The sequence below is a fragment of the Polypterus senegalus genome, chromosome 11 (assembly GCF_016835505.1).
Source record: "Polypterus senegalus isolate Bchr_013 chromosome 11, ASM1683550v1, whole genome shotgun sequence".
Taxonomy (NCBI): domain Eukaryota; kingdom Metazoa; phylum Chordata; class Cladistia; order Polypteriformes; family Polypteridae; genus Polypterus; species Polypterus senegalus.
The window spans coordinates 10,276,333-10,297,400 of NC_053164.1; the positions used below are offsets into that span (position 1 = coordinate 10,276,333).

The 21,068-nt window shown below is 44.0% G+C and overlaps 1 protein-coding gene across 1 annotated transcript in view; it reads left to right on the forward strand.

Annotated features, from left to right (window-relative positions):
- The first annotated feature begins 2,029 nt into the window (after positions 1-2,029).
- The window catches only part of rtn2a (reticulon 2a), a 68,861-nt gene continuing 49,822 nt past the window's right edge, over positions 2,030-21,068 (forward strand). The window contains exons 1-3 of the mRNA XM_039770095.1: positions 2,030-2,102; positions 10,494-10,547; positions 10,905-11,423. Of these exons, the coding sequence (XP_039626029.1) occupies positions 2,045-2,102; positions 10,494-10,547; positions 10,905-11,423 (631 nt within the window). The 5' untranslated portion in view covers positions 2,030-2,044. The remainder of the gene's footprint in view (positions 2,103-10,493; positions 10,548-10,904; positions 11,424-21,068) is intronic.

A 21,068-nucleotide genomic window follows, 5' to 3' on the forward strand; every position in this document is an offset into this window, starting at 1 on the left:
ACATGTCAGATTTGTGCTTCAAGATGGTGCTCACTGCAAGGGGCACTGCAGTAAATCAGGCGCAGCTCGGCCCTCAACAAATCAGGCACATGCAGGGACCTCCCATTCGATAAACATGGAAAAGAAGGGTGAAAAAATAGGAGAGAAAGGTTGTGTGCGTGTGTGTGTGTGTGTGCACGCTTCTACATTAACAGACATGTCCTGGTAAACAGAAGACACAGCTGACGTCAGTGACGTTGGTTTATGTGATGAAAAAGTGTGTGAGTACTTTAATGGTTCAAAGTTACACATCCTATACTACAGGAGAAAGTAGGGTGAAATGACACCTTTTATTGGCTAACTAAATACATACAGTAGTTTACAAATGCGAGCTTTGAAGGCAGCTAATGCCCGTCTCCTGTATCAATGTATGGCTAACACGGTACAACACTCTACATCCTATACTATAAAGTGCCTTTAATATCTATCTGTCTATCTATTGTGGCACGAGACCCGGACACAGACACACGGACATCGTTTTCTCACCCAACACACACATTTTATTTTGCCACTAATTAAAGTACAGTGCACAGCCCAGTGCCTCTGCACCAATACCCCAAAGTCCAGACCTCTCTTTCCAGTGCCTCTCTTCTTCAGGCCGCCTCCACTCCTCTCCAGCAAGACTGTTGTCCACTTCATATGCCCGGATGGGCTTCAGGTGCTTCCCGACACTCATCCGCCGACACTCCCCTGTGTGGTGGAAGTGCCTGATGTGCACCTGGAAGCACTCCGGGTGTCCCCAGTCTTCTTCCCCCCCAGCACTTCCGGGTGTGGTGGAAGCACTGAGGTCCAGGGCTCTCCAGGCACCAGGGCGCCCCCTGGCGGTGACCACAGGCCCCTACAGGTCCCCAACGCAACCAGGGCGGTCGCCCCCTCATGGTCTGGAAGAGGCGTAAGCCCTCCTCCGGTCCTCTCGGGCGTCCCGGCTGGGTACCACCCCCAGCCGCATGCCACACCATCTATCTATCTATCTATCTATCTATCTATCTATCTATCTATCTATCTATCTATCTATCTTTTGATTTTCTTATTAATGTGTGGAGTAGGAGGAGTGTAAAGGGGCAGTAGTGGTGGTAATCTGATATATACCTTTTGTTTTATCCTGTATATTGGGCTTGTTTCTCTTTTGACTGTGTATGTTGTTAATATTTTTCTTTTAATGTTCACAATAAAGGTCATTTTAAAAATAAAAATAAAATATCTATCTATTAAATAATGCATTTCATATCTATCTATCTATCTATCTATCTATCTATCTATCCATCTATCTATCTATCTATCTATCTATTATATAGTGCCTTTATCTATCTATCTATCTATCTATCTATCTATCTATCTATCTATCTATCTATCTATCTATTATATAGTGCCTTTCATTTCTATCTATCTATCTATCTATCTATCTATCTATCTATCTATCTATCTATCTATTATATAGTGCCTTTATCTATCTATCTATCTATCTATCTATCTATCTATCTATCTATTATATAGTGCCTTTATCTATCTATCTATCTATCTATCTATCTATCTATCTATCTATCTATCTATCTATCTCTCTGTCACTTTATTTATTTCTCTACTTTCGCACAGCACACATTTCTTCATTCATGGATTTAAACTATCAGATCGATTCTTTTGTGTTCTGTGATAGAAAAGCGCACATGTAATTATTTCTTTATATTCTAAAGTGTCTTTCCTAATTATTTATTGATTTATTTAATTTTTTATATTCATAAATATTTATTTTGGGTGTACAATTTGTATTTTCTTTAGAATCTGTGTTAGCAGTGTGTGTGTGTCTTGCTATTAAGGCACCTTTGAATGGAGCTGAAGAGAGTGAGTTGGTGGGGGCACTGAAGGGGATGGAGTGGAGGGAGGGCAGCCGACAGACATTGAGAGGGGGGGGGAGCGAGCGAGCGAGCGAGTGAGTGAGTGAGCGAGTGAGAGCGAGGGAGCAGTGGCGGCGGTCGGGGGCAGCGGGGTAGAAGGCTCGCCGAGGTGAATGGGCCCCGATGGTGCCGGATGGAGCATGGGCCAGGTTTTAGGATTTTCCCACTGCAGTACGTATGGCTCTTTATGTGTTTGGCGCATGTCTGTCGCGTGTGGTTGGCTCGAGTTGAGTGGGGCAGTGATGCTTCAGCTCAGCAGTATCCCAGTGCCGGGCTCACAGAGCACATTGTTGTGGCCATTGTTGGCTGCCTGAGCCTTTCCAGCTCTTTTTGTTTTGTGACGGAGGGCTGCTGGTGTCATGCAGCCAGCCCCCCTTCTTTGCATTGCTTTTTGGATGAGGTGGGCCTGACAGAAGGAGAGTGACCTGGCCGTGCCTTGGTCAAGGGTGGACAAAGGGCAGCGCCCTGATCTTGTCAGCCTCTGGGTATTCGTCTGGTCAGATGCAGGTGGTCCATCGGCGTGGGTGCAGGTGACTCTGCTGGATCTTCTGTAAGGGGCAGGGTGGGTCCAGGTTGGGCGGGGCAGGGCCGGTGCCTTCATTGTTGTCTCTCCATGTGACAGGGAAGCTTGTGCTTTATTTCTTTTAATCTTATTTTTTCAAGTAATAATAATAATAAGAAGAATGCAATGTATTTATATAGCACCTTTCCCATGCTCATTTGTGAAGCCGTTTATTAAAACGCTTCCTTACAATCACTTAAACGTCAAGAGTCAGCGAGGGCAGAGTGAGGTGTGCTGGAATTCCTGTCATCAGCAAACAGCAGTATTTGTGTATTTTTGTACCTGATATTTAACTCTGCGGCTCTCCGGTGTGTCTCAACTCCACAACTACACTTCTATGATCTTGTTATGCGCATTCTTGTGATGATGTGTTCTGTGAAAGGCACTATATAACATAACGGCAGATTCACATTCGTCAGTAAAGGCACAGTAAGTAGAGTTTATTTGTGAGTTCATATGTATGTGACTTTGTTTTATATAGTGCCTTTCATAATACAATACAATACAATTACAGTATTTTCGTTTAGCCCAAATACACACAAGGAGTGCCGCAATGGGCTTTAACAGGCCCTGCCTTTTGACAGCCCTCCAGAAACTGGAATCAAACCAGCAATCCGTGTCTTCTTTATCGAAGCCTTTTTATTCAATTCAAGGTTGCACGACCATCTAAATATATGACAAAAAATTTGGTTTTAAATTAGGGTATCAAAGAACAAAAATGTTTCATAGGGACGTTCAGCTGACCAAAACATGAGAAAACTGAAAACTGCCTTCAATTGTGTGTGTCACATCTGATTTTTGCTTTTGTGGCGGCCATGTTTGTAGTCTTTTTGCGCATTCGATTCCTTTGAGTTGACTGAGGTTTTCACGGCCTGAGGACTACAAATATGGCCGCCTTATGGGTCAGTTGTACTGGCACCACACATTTCAAGTCAACATCTGGGACATTCCGCCAAGCATATGGGACAAACAGGACACTTTATATTTACTTTTCAAGATTAGTCTGGTATTCGATAATAAGGGCTGTTTTCGTCTTCTTCTTCTTCTTCATCGTTTCCCACTTATATGTGCTATTGATGTGCTCGATGAACCTTCTCCAGACACCTCCTATCCAGCCAAGCCCTTTTCCTTCTGATTGTCTTTTACTTTATCCATCCACCTCCACTTTAGCCTCCCGCATTTTCTCTTCTCCTGGACTTCCATTCCCATCACTCTTTTGCCCAGATCTTCATCATCTCTCCTCATCGTGTGTCCATTCCATCTCAATCTACTCCCCTGTACTTTCTTAGCGATGTCTCCCACTTCTGTTGTACCTCTGATTGTCTCATTTCCTGTTCTGTCCTTTTTTGTAACTCTACATGTTCATCTCCACATTCTCATTCCTGCCAAATCGACCTTCTTCTCCCACTGGCCACGTCTCAGCTCCATACATCAATGGTGGTCTCACCACTGCCTTATAAACCTCACCTTTAACCTTCTTCTTACTTGTTCTGTCACACACCACTCCTGATACCTTCTTCCAATTGTTCCAACCACTCTATGAGTTATCCCTGCATCCAAATCTCCATCTTGGGCCACCACTGATCCTAGATATTTAAACTTCTCCACTCTTTTCAATGGCTCCCTTTGCAGGCTAACACCTGAATCCTGACCATCATTAACCTTCAGATATCTTCTTCTTCTTCTTCTTCTTCTTCTTCTTCTTCTTCATCCATCCTCTATCTTCCAAAGCCCCTCTCCATTCTCCCAACTTCCTCCCCACTTCCTGTAAACGACTTCCCATCAATGGTGTCTGCATTCTCCTGATTTGCTGTTGCAGACAACAAGACAAGTTAGACGTAACGAGAGTTGGGGGTCCCAGCTGGGACATTTCTTTATAATCTCAAAAAAAGGAAAATGAATTAGGAAAAACAACAACAGCCATGCAATGTAGTGCTACTCGTTCCCTAGATGAGCTCAGAGAGAGTCACGTCAAATTCATTCACTGTGGGTTTCGGACTCCATCAAGGCCACGTCTTATTTGTGGTTTTCATGGACAGGATATCAAGACGCTGCCGAGGATGTGAGGGTGTCTGGTTTTTGGAGGTAGCATCGGTCACTTTATGAAGATGTCCCCTTTGACTGGTTCACTGATGAGTGTGATGGGCCAGGGATGAGGATCAGCACCTCCAGGTCTGAGGTTGAGGGTCTCAATCGGAAAAGAGTATCTAAGTTAGAGGGGGAACAACTGCCCTTAGTGGAGGAGAGGTTCATATAATTTTGGGATCTTCTTGTTCATGAGTGATGGAAGAAGGGAATGTCAGTGAAAGCAGCAGATGGAAGCAGCGGCAGCTGTTCTGTGGGCACTGCCCCGATTCGTGTAATGAAGAAGACAAAATTCTTGGTGGTGTCAAAAACAGAAGTCTGATTGAACAGTCAGCTTGGGTTCAGAAGAGGGAGGTCATGTTTTACTAACAGGCTGGAATTCTACGAGGAAGGAACACAAGGGTATGACCAGAGTGGAGAGTATGATATGATTTATCTGAACTTTCAGGAAGCATTTGATAAGGTGCCACATGAGAGGGTGGGCATCAAACTAACAGAAGTGGCAGTTCAGGGTGTGATGAGTGTAGAATTGCAACAGACACAGGAAGCAGAGGGTGATGGTGCGAGGAACCTCATCAGAATTGGGTGATGTTGATAGTGGTGACCAGCAGGGGTCAGGGTGTGAGGGTCGCTGCTATTTTTAATATCTCGAAATGATTTAGATAGGAATATAAGTAACAAGCTGGTTAAGTTTGCAGATGATACCAAGATAGGTGGATTAGCAGATCATTTGGAATCCGTTATATCATTACAGAGGGACTGGGATAGCAGACAGGCTTGGGCAGATTGTTGGCAGATGAAATTTAATGTCAGTAAATGTAAAGAATTACACATAGGAAGTACAAATGTGAGGTTTGAATACACAATGAGAGGTCTGAAAATCGAGAGTACACCTTATGAGAAGGACTTAGGAGTCATACTGGACTCTAAGCTATCAACTGCCAGTCAGTGTTCAGAGGCCATGAAGAAGACTAACAGAATGTCAGGTTATATAGCGCCTTGATGTGTGGAGTACAAGTCACAGGAGGTTCTGCTCAAGCTTTATAACACACTGGTGAGGCCTCATCTGGAGTACTGGGTGCAGTTTTGGTCTCCAGGCTACTAAAAGGACACAACAGCACAAGAGAAGGTCCAGAGAAGAGCGACGAGGCTGATTCAGGGCTACAGGGGATGAGTTGTGAGGAAATATTAAAAAAGCTGAGCCTTCACAGACAAGGAAAATTAAGAGGAGACCTGAGTGAAGTGATTAAAATTATGAAGGGAACCAGTCCAGTGGATTGAGACGGTGACTTTAAAATGAGTTCATCAAGAACACGGGGACACAGTTGGAAACTTGTGAAGGGGAAATGTCACACAAATATTACGATGTTTGTCTTCACACAGAGAATGACAGAAGCGATCAAGTAGCGGGGCAGACAGGAAGACTTTAGGGACCTTCAAACCTGACGTGATGTTATTGGTGAGGTGTTAAGTGGACAGGCCTGGCACGCTTTGTTCTGCTAAGTGGCCTCTTCTCGTCCAGACTGTTCGGATTTTTACCAGTTGTTCTCCATTCTTGTCCCTATCAATGGTCATAAGCTGTAGGAAATGTCCAAATGAAATGAGATCACGGTTACTAAGTGGCCTAAATGAGGTTTCTTCACAGGATGGCGGGGCTGATGCTCCTTGACAGGGTGAGAAGCTAAGAGATTCGGGTGAGCCTCAGAGAAAAGTAAAGACGAGGTCATTGAGTTGGTTTGCACATGTCGTAAGGATGTCACCCTGGGCAGCTGTCCCTGGTGCTTTATGTGTGTGTCCCACTGAGTGGAGACCCTACGGCAGACCCTGGATATTCTGAGGTCCTGATCTGCATGATTAACGTGCCCCTTGTGTTATTTTAGGCTACCAGGCACAATGACTTCCACATTTCCCCTGATGTGAACCTTGACTGTTGCTGCATTGTGAGCTATGCTTAGTCTTTCTAACGTCTTTCTTGTCCTTTCGTTTGATCACAGTCATTTTGCCTTTTTGCCACGTAGATACTGCACGCCATTACAACATTACACGACCAAATTCACCAGGCGTTTGATGGCGTTTCAGTCGCACAGCATCATATGCATCAGTGTCACTCTCCGTGTCAACTCACATTGTCCCAACTCATGGTTGAATAACTGCTCCCCCTGGTGGCCCTCAGGGACCCCAGAAGGGTTGCCTATCGAGACTACAGATCCCATGCTGCACTGCGGGTCTGTACATGGGAGATCCTTCAGAGGGCTGCTGCAGCTGGTCCCAGGGGGGAGTCTTCTTCCAACTTTCCATTATAAAGCTTTCCTGGCCGGGTAAGGAACCACCCATGTGCTCTATGAAAATTCATATAAACGCAGGTGACATGGGTTAATAAATGCAGGTGACATGCATCGATGAAGGCAGAATACATGCATTAATAAATATAGGTGACATGTGTTACTAAAGGAAGGTGACATATGACACTAAATGCAGGTAACATGTGTCATTAAATGCAGATGTCATGTGTCATTAAACACAGGTGACATATGACACTAAACGCAGGTGATGTGCCACTAAACGAAAGTGACATGTGTCACTAAACGCAGGTGACATGTGTTACTAAACACAGGTGACATATCACTAAACACAGATAACATATGACACTAAACGCATGTAACGTGACTCTAAATGCAGGTGACATATGACTCTAAACGCAGGTGACATATGACACTAAATGCAGGTAAGATGTGTCACTAAACACAGGTGACACATGTCGCTAGACCCAGGTGACATGGGGTAAAGATTTTGAGGTAAGACTCTTGGCCAATGAATGAAGGGGGAGAGAGAGGGTGGTCTTCAATGCAAACGCTCAGTATTACGTGAGTGCCTTCCTCTGTTATGATGTGCTCTAATTTTTCTGAATGTTTCTAATATTTTAGCTGAAAATGCCCGTGTTTTGCATGTTTTGAACACACAATGGGATAAATGACATGTGGATTATGCAACACAAGTATTGGACATTTTTAACAACAACAACTACAACATTTATTTCTATAGCACATTTTCATACAAACAGTAGCTCAAAGTGCTTTACATATTAAAGAATAGAAAAATGAAAGACATAATTATAAAAAATAAATCAACATTAACATCGAATAAGAGTAAGGTTCAATGGCCAGGGGGGACAGAAAAAACAAAAAAAACTCCAGACGGCTGGAGAAAAAATAAAATCTGTAGGGATTCCAGACCATGAGACCACCCAGTCCCCTCTGGGCATTCTACCTAACATAAATGAAACAGTCCTCTTTGGATTTAGGATTCTCACGGAAGGGCTTGATGATGATGATGGTCACGTAGACTTCTGCCTTTTAATCAGTCCATCATTGTTGGAGCATCATGAAGCTTTGAGTAGGTGGAGGTGGCGCAGGCCGGAAAAAGAAACAGAAAAGAGAGTAGGGGTCAGTACCGATTTTAGAGCCACCATGAGTAGTTATTATGATGAATTGAACATACAGAGTATCAGGATTAAGTTAAATTAAGATTAAAATGAAGTTATAAAAAGGCCATGTTAAAGTAATGTGTTGTCAGCAGTGTTTTAAACTGCTCTACTGTATCAGCCTGGTGAATTCCTATTGGCAGGCTATTCCAGATTTTAGGTGCATAACAGCAGAAGGCCGCCTCACCACTTCTTTTAAGTTTTGTTCTTGGAATTCTAAGGAGACACTCATTTGAGGATCTGAGGTTACGATTTGGAATATAAGGTGTCAGACATTCCGATATATAAGATGGGGCGAGATTATTTAAGGCTTTATAAACCATAAGCAGAATTTTAAAGTCAATCCTGAATGACACAGGTAACCAGTGTAGTGATGCTAAGACTGGTGTGATGTGTTCGGATTTTCTTTTCCCAGTTAGGATTCTAGCAGCTCCATTCTGCACTCGTTGCAAACAATTTATATCTTTTTTGGGTAGTCCAGAGAGGAGTGCGTTACAGTAATCTAGTCGACTGAAAACAAAAGCGTGAATTAATTTCTCAGCATCTTTCAGTGATATAAGAGGTCTAACTTTACTTATGTTTCTTAAGTGAAAAAATGCTGTCCTAGTGATCTGATGAATATGTGATTTAAAATTCAGATTACAGTCAACAATCACCCCTAAATTTTTTACCTCCGTCTTGACTTTTAATCCTAATGTATCCAGTTTATTTCTAATAGCCTCATTGTATCCATTATTGCTGATCACTAAAATTTCAGTTTTCTCTTTATTTAACTTGAGAAAATTACTATTCATCCATTCTGAGATACAAGTCAGACATTGTGTTAGTGAATCAATAGAATCAGGGTCATCAGGTGCTACTGATAAGTACAGCTGTGTGTCATCAGCATAGCTGTGGTAGCTCACGTTGTGCCCTGAGATAATCTGACCTAACGGAAGCATGTAGATTGAGAAGAGCAGCGGACCCAGGATAGAGCCTTGTGGACCACCATATCGGATATCATGTGTCTTCGAGTTGTAATTCCACAACTAACAAAATATTTTCTCCCTGTCAGGTAGGATTCAAACCAATTTAAGACACTGCCAGAGAGGTCCACCCATTGACTAAGGCGATTTCTAAGAATGTTGTGATCAATGGTGTCAAATGCAGCACTCAGATCTAAGAGGATGAGAACAGATAAATGGCCTCTGTCTGCATTCACTCGCAAGTCATTTACTACTTTAACGAGTGCAGTTTCTGTGCTGTGATTTGTTCTAAAACCCGACTGAAATTTATCAAGAATAGCAGGTTTATTGAGGTGGTCATTTAACTTCATCATTTGATGTTGTGCAGCATTGGTCACCATTACCATTATCTTCATTCTACACAAAATATGAGATTCAATTTTTGTCTCACCAAACACTACAAGCTACATGGGGTAAAGAACATAAAGGTGAGGTCAGGTTGGGGACTATGCACTGGTACAGTGTGTTGCTGCACCCACCCCATGACAAAACAGCTCAGGATCCCAGTTGGTAACCCCTTGCAGACACACGGTCCAGTCCCACCCCACCCCACACCACCTTAAATGACCCTCTATCTGCCACAGCCAGGTGTTATGAGGGGGTCTCCTTGGCCTGGTCCAGACACTCGGGTCCTCAAAAATTGAGCCGGATCGTCCTCAGGGAAATGCGCCACATGGCCATAGTGCCGTTCCTGATGCTCCCTCACTATGCAGGTCATTCGGGACTCCGTGAACAACACAAAGTCAAACCAGCGGGACCCAAGGACCCTCTGAAGAGACACACATGAAGGAGTCCAGTCTTCATCTCGGGTCACTGCATAGCGTCCATGTCTCGCAAACAGGAAGCACCAGGACTCTAAAGACTTGGACCTTCATCCACAATTTGCAGAAATATCAGAAGCGCCACACACTCTTTTCCAGTGACCTCATGATCCCCCCATGCTCTCCCAATCTGTCTACTGACTTCATAGGCAGAGTCACCAGAGTCATGAATGTCACTGCTGAGGTAAGTAAACCTCTCGACGAGGTCGACACTCTCTCCGCAGACACACACACTGCTGATGAGAACAAACAGAACAATATCATTTTGGGTGGGGTATTCCGTTAAGACAATGTTACATTTTAATGAAACTCCTACACATGTATAAGTAACACAGAACACCCAGCAGCACGCCGTCCACTTCACCAAACATGGTTGACGTCAGCAGGTTCATCTGAAGGAAGGGAACAGACCAGGTGGGCCATCACAGGACACATGTACATTACATGTACATTACAGTCATTACTTACTGCTATGAAAGCGAGGGCACAGGTGGTCTGGAAAGGAGTACAATGAAAAGAAGGCAGTCAATGAACCCCTGCCTGAGTGTCTCTCCCACCCCCTTACCCCCTTCATCCTCACAACTGATGCTCTTTCTGATTTGGTTACAGAAGAATTTGGCTCCGTGTCTACCACTCCGGACTCCAGCCCATCCAGCACGGAGGGTAAGTTGGAAGAACATGTCATTTCATATTGAAGGAATTTTCTGTAAAGCTCTACTGTTGTGTGAAAAAGTAAGTGCACCCGAAGGAGATTGTTGACTTTTTCATCTTATTTGACTAGGCAAACAAAAAGGTGATGTACAGATGACACCTAAAATTAACACGGTGTATTCCCCCTCGTAATCTAAATTAACAATAGGGCAGATTTGTAACATGGGTAAAGTAAGTAGACTCCCTGCCTTTAGCACCTCTTGAACTCCTTCAGATTAGAATCAGGTGTTCCCAGATTTGGTGTCAATGCTCAGAACCTTCAATTTCTTGAAGCGTTCACTATGCCCTGCATTATTTTTTTTTTAACAGGTGGTAACGATGAATCCGAATTTCCGGAGCTACAGACAGCACATGACTGGTCAGCAGAGGATGATGACGATGGCAGAGGAAGCCCCCTGGTGTGGGGTACCCCACGACAGAACTCCTATGAGCTCACCTTCTCCTATATCACTTTCGCTGAGCCTCAGGGCAGTCCCTCAAGGCGGGAGCCAGTGGGTTGTCGCCGGCCAAGGAGAGAACGGCCGGCTGGGTTACGCCGCACGGACACCACAGAGACCCTCCTTCCAGAGGATGCGGTGGATGCTTTCCCTCAGTGGGACCCTGCCTTTTCATTAATGGAGGACCCTGAGCCCTGGGACAGCAGGTTGTCAGAAGATCTTGTTCAGGGTGCCCACGGGATTTTAGACGGTCATTTCCATTTGGGAACCCGGGTATCGGAGATGAATGGACAGGAAGGGGACAGAGGGATACATAGGCAAAATCCTGATGTCGCCACATGTCCCCTGGGATCAGAGAGTGTCACCAGTGGCAGAGTGAGCCACAGTCCAGGTAAGAGCGCAACCACCAACTGCCATTCATTATAGGGCATAAGATTGGGGTGGTCGTAGTTGCGGTGGCAGGGTCATGTGCTTTGAAGGATAAACTAGTACAAAGGTCCAGGTGCTGGACTAACTTCTCCAAGTGGTCACTAATTACGTCTTTCACGAAGATTAGCCCCTCATATCCAACTGCTCTGTCACATATGGACACAGAAAGCTCAAAAACTGGCCTTCAGCTTCAAAAACTAGACCTTGGACTCCAAGATGTGAAGCAGGCCTGGCCCTAAATCTCCAAAGCGGGCATGTGGCATTCACACTCAAAAAGAGGCCTAAGCCTATACAGCCTTTATTATTATTATTATTAGGCTGATGCTTTGTCCAAAGTCACACACCACACATGACATACAGTTGGTTCTATTTCTTTTGCTTTTACAGTTGGAGCCACAGGCGGGTGAAATGACTTGTTCAGGACCAGCTGGTGCCAGTAGATAGATAGATAGATAGATAGATAGATAGATAGATAGATAGATAGATAGAGTGAAAGGTACTAATAATAGATAGATAGATAGATAGATACTTTATTAATCCCAAGGAGAAATTCCCATACTCCAGCAGCAGCATACTGATAATAACAATATTAAATTAAAAAGTGATGACAGTGCAGGTATAACAGACAATAACTTTGTATAATATTACGTTTACCCCCCCGGGTGGAATTGAAGAGTCGCATAGTGTGGGGTCTCCTCAGTCTGTCAGTGGAGCAGGATGGTGACAACAGTCTGTCACTGAAGCTGCTCCTCTGTCTGGAGATGATCCTGTTCAGTGGATTCTTCATGATTGACAGGAGTCTGCTCAGCGCCCGTCGCTCTGCCATGGATGTCAAACTGTCCAGCTCCGTGCCTACAGTAGAGCCTGCCTTCCTCACCTGTTTGTCCAGGCGTGAGATGTCCCTCTTCTTTATGCTACTTTCCCAGCACACCACCACGTAAAAGAGGGCGCTCGCCACAACCGTCTGATAGAACATCTGCAGTATCTCATTGCAGATGTTGAAGGACGCCAGTCTTCTAATGAAGTATAGTCGGCTCTGTCCTCTCTTGCACAGATCATCAGTATTGGCAGTCCAGTCCAATGTAACATCCAGCTGCACTCCCAGGTATTTAAAGGTCTGTACCCTCTGCACAGTCACCTCTGATGATCACGGGGTCCATGAGGGGCCTGAGCCTCCTAAAATCCACCACCAGCTCCTTGGTTTTGCTGGTGTTCAGTTGTAAGTGGTTTGAGTCGCACCATTTAACAAAGTCCTTGATTAGGTTCCTATACTCCTCCTCCTGCCCACTCCTGATACAGCCCACCATAGCAGTGTCATCAGTGAACTTTTGCATGTGGCAGGACTCCAAGTCATATTGGAAGTCCGATGTATGTTTGCTTAACTGGACTGGAGAAAGTACAGTCCCCTGCTGCACTCCTGTGCTGCTGACCACAATGTCAGACCTGCAGTTCCCGAGACACACATACTGAGGTCTGTCTGTAAGATAGTCCACGATCAGTGCCACCAGGTATGAGTCTACAGCCATCTCTGTCAGCTTGTCCCTGAGGAGCAGAGGTTGGATGGTGTTGAAGGCGCTAGAGAAGTCCAGAAACACAATTCTTACAGCACCACTGCCTCTGTCCAAGTGGGAGAGGGATCGGTGTAGCATGTAGATGATGGAATCCTCCGCTCTCACCTTCTCCTGGTATGCGATCTGCAAAGGGTCGAGGGCGTGGTGGACCTGTGGCCTCAGGTGGTGAAGTAGCAGCCACGCCATGTTCTTCATCACATGTAACGTCAGGACGACAGTAGTGGGATTTGTACCCACAACCACAGGGCTTGAAGCTCATAGTTCTCTAACCACTATGCCACACTGCTACTGCTATTTCTTTTTTCATTTATGGTCACATTTCACATTACATTTTCTTATTTACATTGTCTGAAATATTCCTCCACATGCACACACACTCTCATTCGGCTTGTTCTCATCCGTTTTTAAATCTGCCTACCGTATATACTCGCATATAAGTCGCGTCTTGAAACCCAAAAGACTGATCATAAAATCAGATCCCGACTTATATGCCTGTTCAAAAATACGACACTTACATTATTTTTTTTTTCATCTTCTTGCCTCCTCCAATCTCACATCAGTTTCTCAGACACATTGAATTATATTGCAGCAGCTCAGTTACCAATTTCTTTCGCTACTTCAACGACGTTTAATTTCAAACCAGCTTCATATTTTCTTCCGATCGAATGCTCCATCGTTGATAAGGGACGCTCTTACGATAAAGGTGTATGAGGGTGTGAGATACGAAAGGCACAAATAGTGCAAATGTCGCTTTGGAATAGTTTGGGTATGAATGAAGCTGCATATAGGGAAGAGGTTTAGACTCTGACAGCATGGTGCAACACCACCAACCTGGTGTTAAATACCAAAAAGACCAAAGAAGTGATTCTGGGCTTTAGGACCACTAAAAAGACCAATCACAGTCCGATAACAATCAATGCAGAGGCTGTGGAGAGAGTTTCCATCTTGAAGTTTCTAGGAGTCACCATCTCAGAGGACCTGTCCTGGGCTGGAATAGGCAAAGCACAACAACGCCTCGGTTTTCTCAGGAAGCTAAGGAGACCTGACCTCCCCCAGAGGCTGCTGGTTAATTTCTATAGATGCACTACAGAGAGCATCTTAACTAACTGCATGATGGCCTGCAGGTACAACAGCTGCACCGAGGCTGCTAAAGAAGCCCTGCAGCGGGTCGTAAGAACAGCAGAGGCCATTAGTAGGACTGAACTTGAACACTTGTGTAAGACTCTCTGTGTGAGAAGGGCCAAAAACATTCTCGAGGACAAAACTCATCCTGGAAATTCTTTGTTTGAGCTCCTCCTGTCAGGAAGACGCTTTAGGTCAATCCGTGTCCGCACAAACAGATTAAAAAAGAGCTTTTTCCCATCTGCCCTAAACTTTCTGAACTCTGAATCTGCTCAGTCAGAGATCATTTTTTAATTGAACATGTGGGATAAGCTGTATCGGTAATGTGCAATATGCTAATGTGATATAATATAGAATATCCATCCATCCATTATCCAACCCGCTATATCCTATCTACAGGGTCACAGGGTCTGCTGGAGCCAATCCCAGTGCGCAAGGCAGGAACAAATCCTTGGGCAGAGTGCCAGCCCACCGCAGGGCACACACTAGGAACAATTTAGGATCACCAGTGCACCGAACCTGCATGTCTTTGGGAGGAAACCCACGCAGACACGGGGAGAACATGCAAACTCCACGAAAGGAGAACTCGGAAAGCGAACCTGGGTCTCCGAACTGCCAGGCAGCAGCGCTACCCACTGCGCCATCTGTGCCACCCAAAGTAAAATTTGAAAATATTTATTTAATAGAAATAACAGAGTAAATATTAATATTATTTAATACAGGCAGTTAAGTAACAAGCAGTAACAACACACTTTGCGGACGCTGTATGTTGCAATGCTGATACAGAAGAGCCAAACGGTGAGAGTGTCGCCATCTTCTGCCAACCAGAGCCACTGAACAAGCTGCAAACAGGCAGCAAACACGAGTTTCCTCGTTACATTTTCATCAAGAGAATCTGAGAAAAGAAAGTATAATAACTTATAAAGTTACAACTAAGTACCGTAAGAAGGTAGTAACAATATATTTTTATGACAAAATTTGAAAATGAACGAGATACAGGACATTGGGGTGTCCCTGAAAGGTCAGTACGGGACAGGGGACAAAATTATCAAATATGGGAAATAAGGGATGTCTGGCAACCCTACCCACCCACCTGAATGATGCGACGGCAGCCATTTTTGTGCCAGTACGCTCACCACATATTAGCTGTTAGGTGATGAAGAGAGAGAGATAATAAGAGACAGGGGATGATTAGGGGTCCAGAATGATTAGGCCATGGTGGGCAATTTAGACTGGACTTTGGGATACATCCTACTCTTTTAAGAAAGATAGTCAGTTGTCTTTACTGTCCACAGAGATTCAGGACCTCGGTTTTATATCTCATTTGAAGGACGACGCCATTGTTACAGCACAGTCTCCCCGTCACTGCACTGGGGCATTAGGATCCTCGTTCAGACCACAGGGTAAGCATCCCCTGCTGGTCTCACCAACACCACTTCCAGCAGCAGCCCAAGATTTTCCAAGATGGTACTGGCCAGGCCGGAACATGCTTAGCTTCAGGGGATGATACCTGCTTCTAAATGAGACTTTAATTAAAAAACAAGGCCTAAAGGCTCAACATAAGAGTCAAAGTCAACCGGGCCCAAAACTCAAGAAGAAGACCTCACGGCCTGCACAAGTGATGCCAACTGGAAAAATAGAGAGGGGAACTAATAAAAACCCCAGACCTGCAATTACTAAACACATTTTCTTTCTTCAAATTTAAATATTTGTTAAAGTTTCTGTTTTCTAATGCTAAAATAGAACTAAAAAAACGGAGAGGGGAACCAATAAAAACCCCAAGCCCACAATAAAATAAAGTTTCTTTGTTTATATTGAAATATCTGTTAATGTTTTTACTTTTATTTTTTTCTTCAAAAGCTAACATAGAACTAAACAAACATCAAGGGGAACCAAAATAAACCTCAGGTCTAAGATAACAAAATAAAGTTTCTTTGTTTATATTTAAATATTTGTTAAAGTTTCTATTTTCAAAACCTAAAATATAACTACAAAAACTGAATGAGAGGAACAAATAAAAACTTCAGTCCCAAAATAACAAAACAAAGTTTCTTTGTTTTATATTGAAATATTTTTGCTTTTTTTTTTCTTCCAAAGCTAACATAGAAGCAAAAGCAAAAAAAAAAAATATCAAAAACAAGGCGTGTCCCAAGACCACCCTGACGGCATCAAAACTGTCACGACGTCCATCGTTCTTTACTTTTCCTCTCGTATCTTTCCTACCAGTTTTACGTCTGGCTACATTTTTTGTTTTAACCCATGGATTCCGGATCTGATCTCAGTTAACCTCCAGAACGTGTTCTTGAGCTGGGAGTTTGCGGCTGTGACATCACAAGGTCAAGGTTTAAAGGCCACATACAGCATTTCCCATCAGTCTGAGATTGAGGAAGAACAACAGAAGAATGGTGTGTGTTTGTTTAGTTTGTGCTCCTGGTAGACGACTTCCGAATTTGTATTCTGGACTGTGATTTACGGTTTTGGATTTTTGACTTGGCGATAGAGTTTAATGGACGTCCTGGTTATGAATCTTTGCTTGTTATTTTTTTTTTGTTTGTTTGTTTCACATCTCTTCTTCTGGTCTTTTATTTAATCCTGTGGCCCCGAAGTAGACCAGGGATGCTGCCCTCTCGTGGCCCAGGGGTGCTATTGTCCCTCTCCTGGTCCTACCAGGCATCCCAGCCGTACGCCACACCAGCAACAAACACGTATTATCGTATATGCTAATATCCTCTCTGTCAAAAAAGAAGTGAAATAGATGCAAGTATACATATAAATGACCACTCTATTTCCATCCATCCATTTTCCAACCCGTTGAATCCAAACACAGGGGTCTGCTGGAGCCAATCCCAGGGAGCAAGGCAGGAACCAATCCCGGGCAGGGCGCCAACCCACCGCAGGACAAACACACACCAAGCACACACTAGGGCCAATTTAGAATCGTCAGTCCACCTAACCTGAATGTCTTTGGACTGTGGGAGGAAACCCACGCAGACACGGGGAGAACATGCAAACTCCACGCAGGGAGGACCCGGGAAGCAAACCCGGGTCTCCTAACTGGGAGGCAGCAGCGCTACCACTGTGCCACCGTGCCACCCTCCGCTCTATTTCCAACCGTGTGAAACAAATTGTGACCGCGGGACCAGCGTGTAGGTGAACTAACATATTACACTGCTGGTCAAATTATGCTGCTGGTCAAAATTCACGTCACATATTGCATGTCAAATGGGAAAAAATATAAAGTGGCCTCGCAAAGTAAAAGCGAAAGCGGAGCTTCACCGGCAAAGCATTTGTACAAAATAAATAGTTTGTAAAAATCCAGTCTTTGTGCTCCACCCCTACGTTATGTTTCATCTGGACCTAAACCAGATTCAGAATGTCACCTAAAACTGAATTAAGCGCACATTCAGGTTTATCACTTGCAAATCAGTCAGTCATCGCCCAACACCGCTATATCCTAACACAGGGTCACGGGGGTCTGCTGGAGCCAATCCCAGCCAGCACAGGGCGCAAGGCAGGAACAAATCCCGGGCAGGGTGCCAGCCAAATACGTTACGTTAAGTTAACCGTTCTTAGAAAAATGAGCTTGTTCAATGAAGGCCCTGTTTTGAATTCATTCATGCACAACACTGCCTGCCACCGTAGGATGCCACTGGGAGAAGACCTCTCTGTTTTGTGGAGCTTCGGCTTCCATCGTGCAACACGGTAGCACCGGAAGGTCTCCAAGATCCGGCATAAAAAGGAGTTCATCTGCGTCATTCGAGAAGTTGGAGTCATGAGGGGCTTACCTGGAGGAGAGTGCAGGACGATCTTTGGAACTGAGTTGACCCTTGTTTGATGGTGAGGGTCTGGCTCCTAGCTCCATCTTTCCATTTGGAAGCCTCTTGAACCCGACACCATTGATAACGTAACTGGGATGAGCTGTCAGATGAGGACAAATCACACTGAGCAAGGGAACGGTGTAAAAGGTGTTCAGTGCTTACAGTAAAGGGCAGAAGACACTCCATAAAAAAATAATCCTTAAGACAGCGGTTCTCAAACTGTGGGGGGCGCAAAGTAACAAAAAGGGGGGCGCGAAGATGTTTGAAAAAGAAAATAAGAATCGAAAATATGAAAAAATACATCTATTGAAGCCAAAACAAATTAACTTAAACTACATTGTGATACTAGAAAAATAAATATAGAGTTAGATAAATGTCGATAAAAGTTGAGTAGGTATAATAAAATATGCATCTATGATATATCATTATTTAAAAAAGAACAAATTAGTATTAGTGGGCTCCTTTCAAAAAAAGTTAGGGGGGCGCGATTAAAACTGTTATGAAAACTCGGGTCGCAAATACTTAAAGGTTGAGAAACGCTGCCCTAAGAAACAGGTGACAAGTGGAGGTTAAAATCCCTAATAAATAAATCCTGTAAAACGAGGTTAAGAGACTGGCTGGACGTTTTCCGGTGCCTTCTCCCTTTTAACTGGCGGCTTCGCCTCCTTCTCCCATGTGGGTCTTGCAACAGGAGAGTCGCCCCATCTGCATGTACAGCCGACTTTCCTCTGGTCTGGTAGCCTTCCGTCCCATGCCTACATGCAGCACCCATGCTGGGCTGAGACTCGGGAGACTTGGGTTACCTCCAGCGACCAGGGAGCTCACACTGGGGCTCTCCCTCCCAAGCCTCCTCGACTCCCGCTTCCTTCTCGTCATCCACATTTCCGGTGACGCCAGCTCCTCTGAACCGCTCAGCTGGAGGGGCCGCTTCTTACTAAAACCGAGTGTCGGCCAAACATTGGGCCTGCTCTCTCTCTAATATTGCTCGCTCCCACACCGACTCTTAGCGCCCCCTGCCTTCTTCCTCTCCCTTTAACCTCCGTCCGTGTCTTTCCTCTTTTTTATTCTTCTTCCTCTAACCTCCGCTCTCTTTCTCTTTCCTTCTCTCTCTCTTTTTTATTATTATGCAATTATTATGCAGGCTGAGAGGGGTTCGCAAACATTTTCATATGACTGTACTTGTGCTTCTTGGAGGAAGCAGCTGGTTAATCTACAAGGAGTGTTATTTCACATTATATTTCACAATATCTGAGATTTTGACAGGAGTATGCAGTCTTCGGTGGCGCAGTGGTGGCGCTGTCACCTCACAGTAAGGAGACCTGGGTTCACTTCCCAGGTCCCTGTGTGGAGTTTGCATGTTCTCCCCGTGTCTGCGTGGGTTTCCTTCAGGTACTCCGGTTTCCTCCCACAGTCCAAAGACATGCAGGTTAGGTACATTGGCGATTCTAAATTGGCCCTAATGTGTGCTTGGTGTGTGTGTGTTCATGTGTGTTTGCCCTGCGGTGGGCTGGTGCCCTGCCCGGGGTTTGTTTCCTGTGTTGGCTGGGATTGGCTCCAGCAGACCCACGTGACCCTGTAGTTAGGATATAGCGGGTTGGATAATGGATGGATGTGCAGTCTTCTTATATCTGCTGTACGCTTGTATTAATGTGAAGCCCTTGATGGGTTGTGTCCATTGTGTCCGTTAAAGTTGTGTCCATTACTTAATTTCTGGTCTCACTTTATTGGCTCCCAGTTAAATTAAGGATTCTTTTTAAAATTTTACTTTTGGTGTATAAGTCGCTAAATGTTGCTGCACCATCCTATCTGGCCGAGTTGCTGGTCCCGTATTCACCAGTCCGCTCTTTACGTTCCTCTCAACAGCAATTGTTGGCTGTGCCAAAGTCTAAGATGAAGACCAGGGGGTGATCTGCCGTTGTAGTTCCAGCACCAAAGTTATGGAATGCTCTGCCAATTGAAATGAGGTTAACTTCTGCAACTCAAATGTTTAAATCAAGACTTGTTTTTAATTGCCTTTAACTGTATATGAGTAACTCTGTTAGTTATTATACTAATAATACTATACTACTATTAATTTTATTAATAACTAGCAAAATAACTGCGCTTCGCAGCGGAGAAGTAGTGTGTTTAAGAAGTTATGAAACAGAAAAAGAACATTTTAAAAATAACGTAACATGATTGTCAATGTAATTGTTTTGTCATTGTCATGAGTGTTGCTGTCATATATATATATACACACATATAAACATACACAGTATATACATATACATACATATCTACATATACACATATCTGCATATATATTATATATTATACTGTATACATATACTTTTATTTATTTTTATTTACCTTTATTTAACCAGGCAAGACAGATTAAGAACATTTTAAAAATAACGTAACATGATTGTCAATGTAATTGTTTTGTCATTGTCATGAGTGTTGCTGTCATATATATATACACACACACATATATATAAACATAATCAGTATATACATATACATACATATCTACATATACACATATCTGCATATATATTATACTGTATACATATACTTTTATTTATTTTTATTTACCTTTATTTAACCAGGCAAGACAGATTAAGAACATGTTTCTTATTTACAACTGTGGCCTGGAACACATCTACATATATATACACATATATACACATATCAACATATATATACACTGTAATAAGTGGAGACCAGAGACGCGGAAAGGTTTGGGGCAGCCACCCGTTTATTACGGTTTCCCGGCTGCAAAAGTCGTTGAGGCATTGCAATAGTAGTTTACACAACAGAGTCCAAAACAGAACTGCCTGCCTAAGCCAAGGCAGTGAGCTTTATAGCACAGAGGGCGGAAATGACGTCGTCCTCTGGGCCGGAACTGGAAGTGACATCATCCTTGGGGCCGGAACCGGAAGTGACCTCATTCTTGGGGCCGGAAGTGATGTGTCCTTCCTGGAAATGGCGGTTCCTGGTGGGATTTCCCGGGTAAGACCTGCAGAGAACTCAGAAAGAGCGTCAGTGCACCCCGCCCCCCCCTGGGCAGATGTATAAACAATATTTCCTAAGCCCTTCAGCTGCTTCCCATGCACA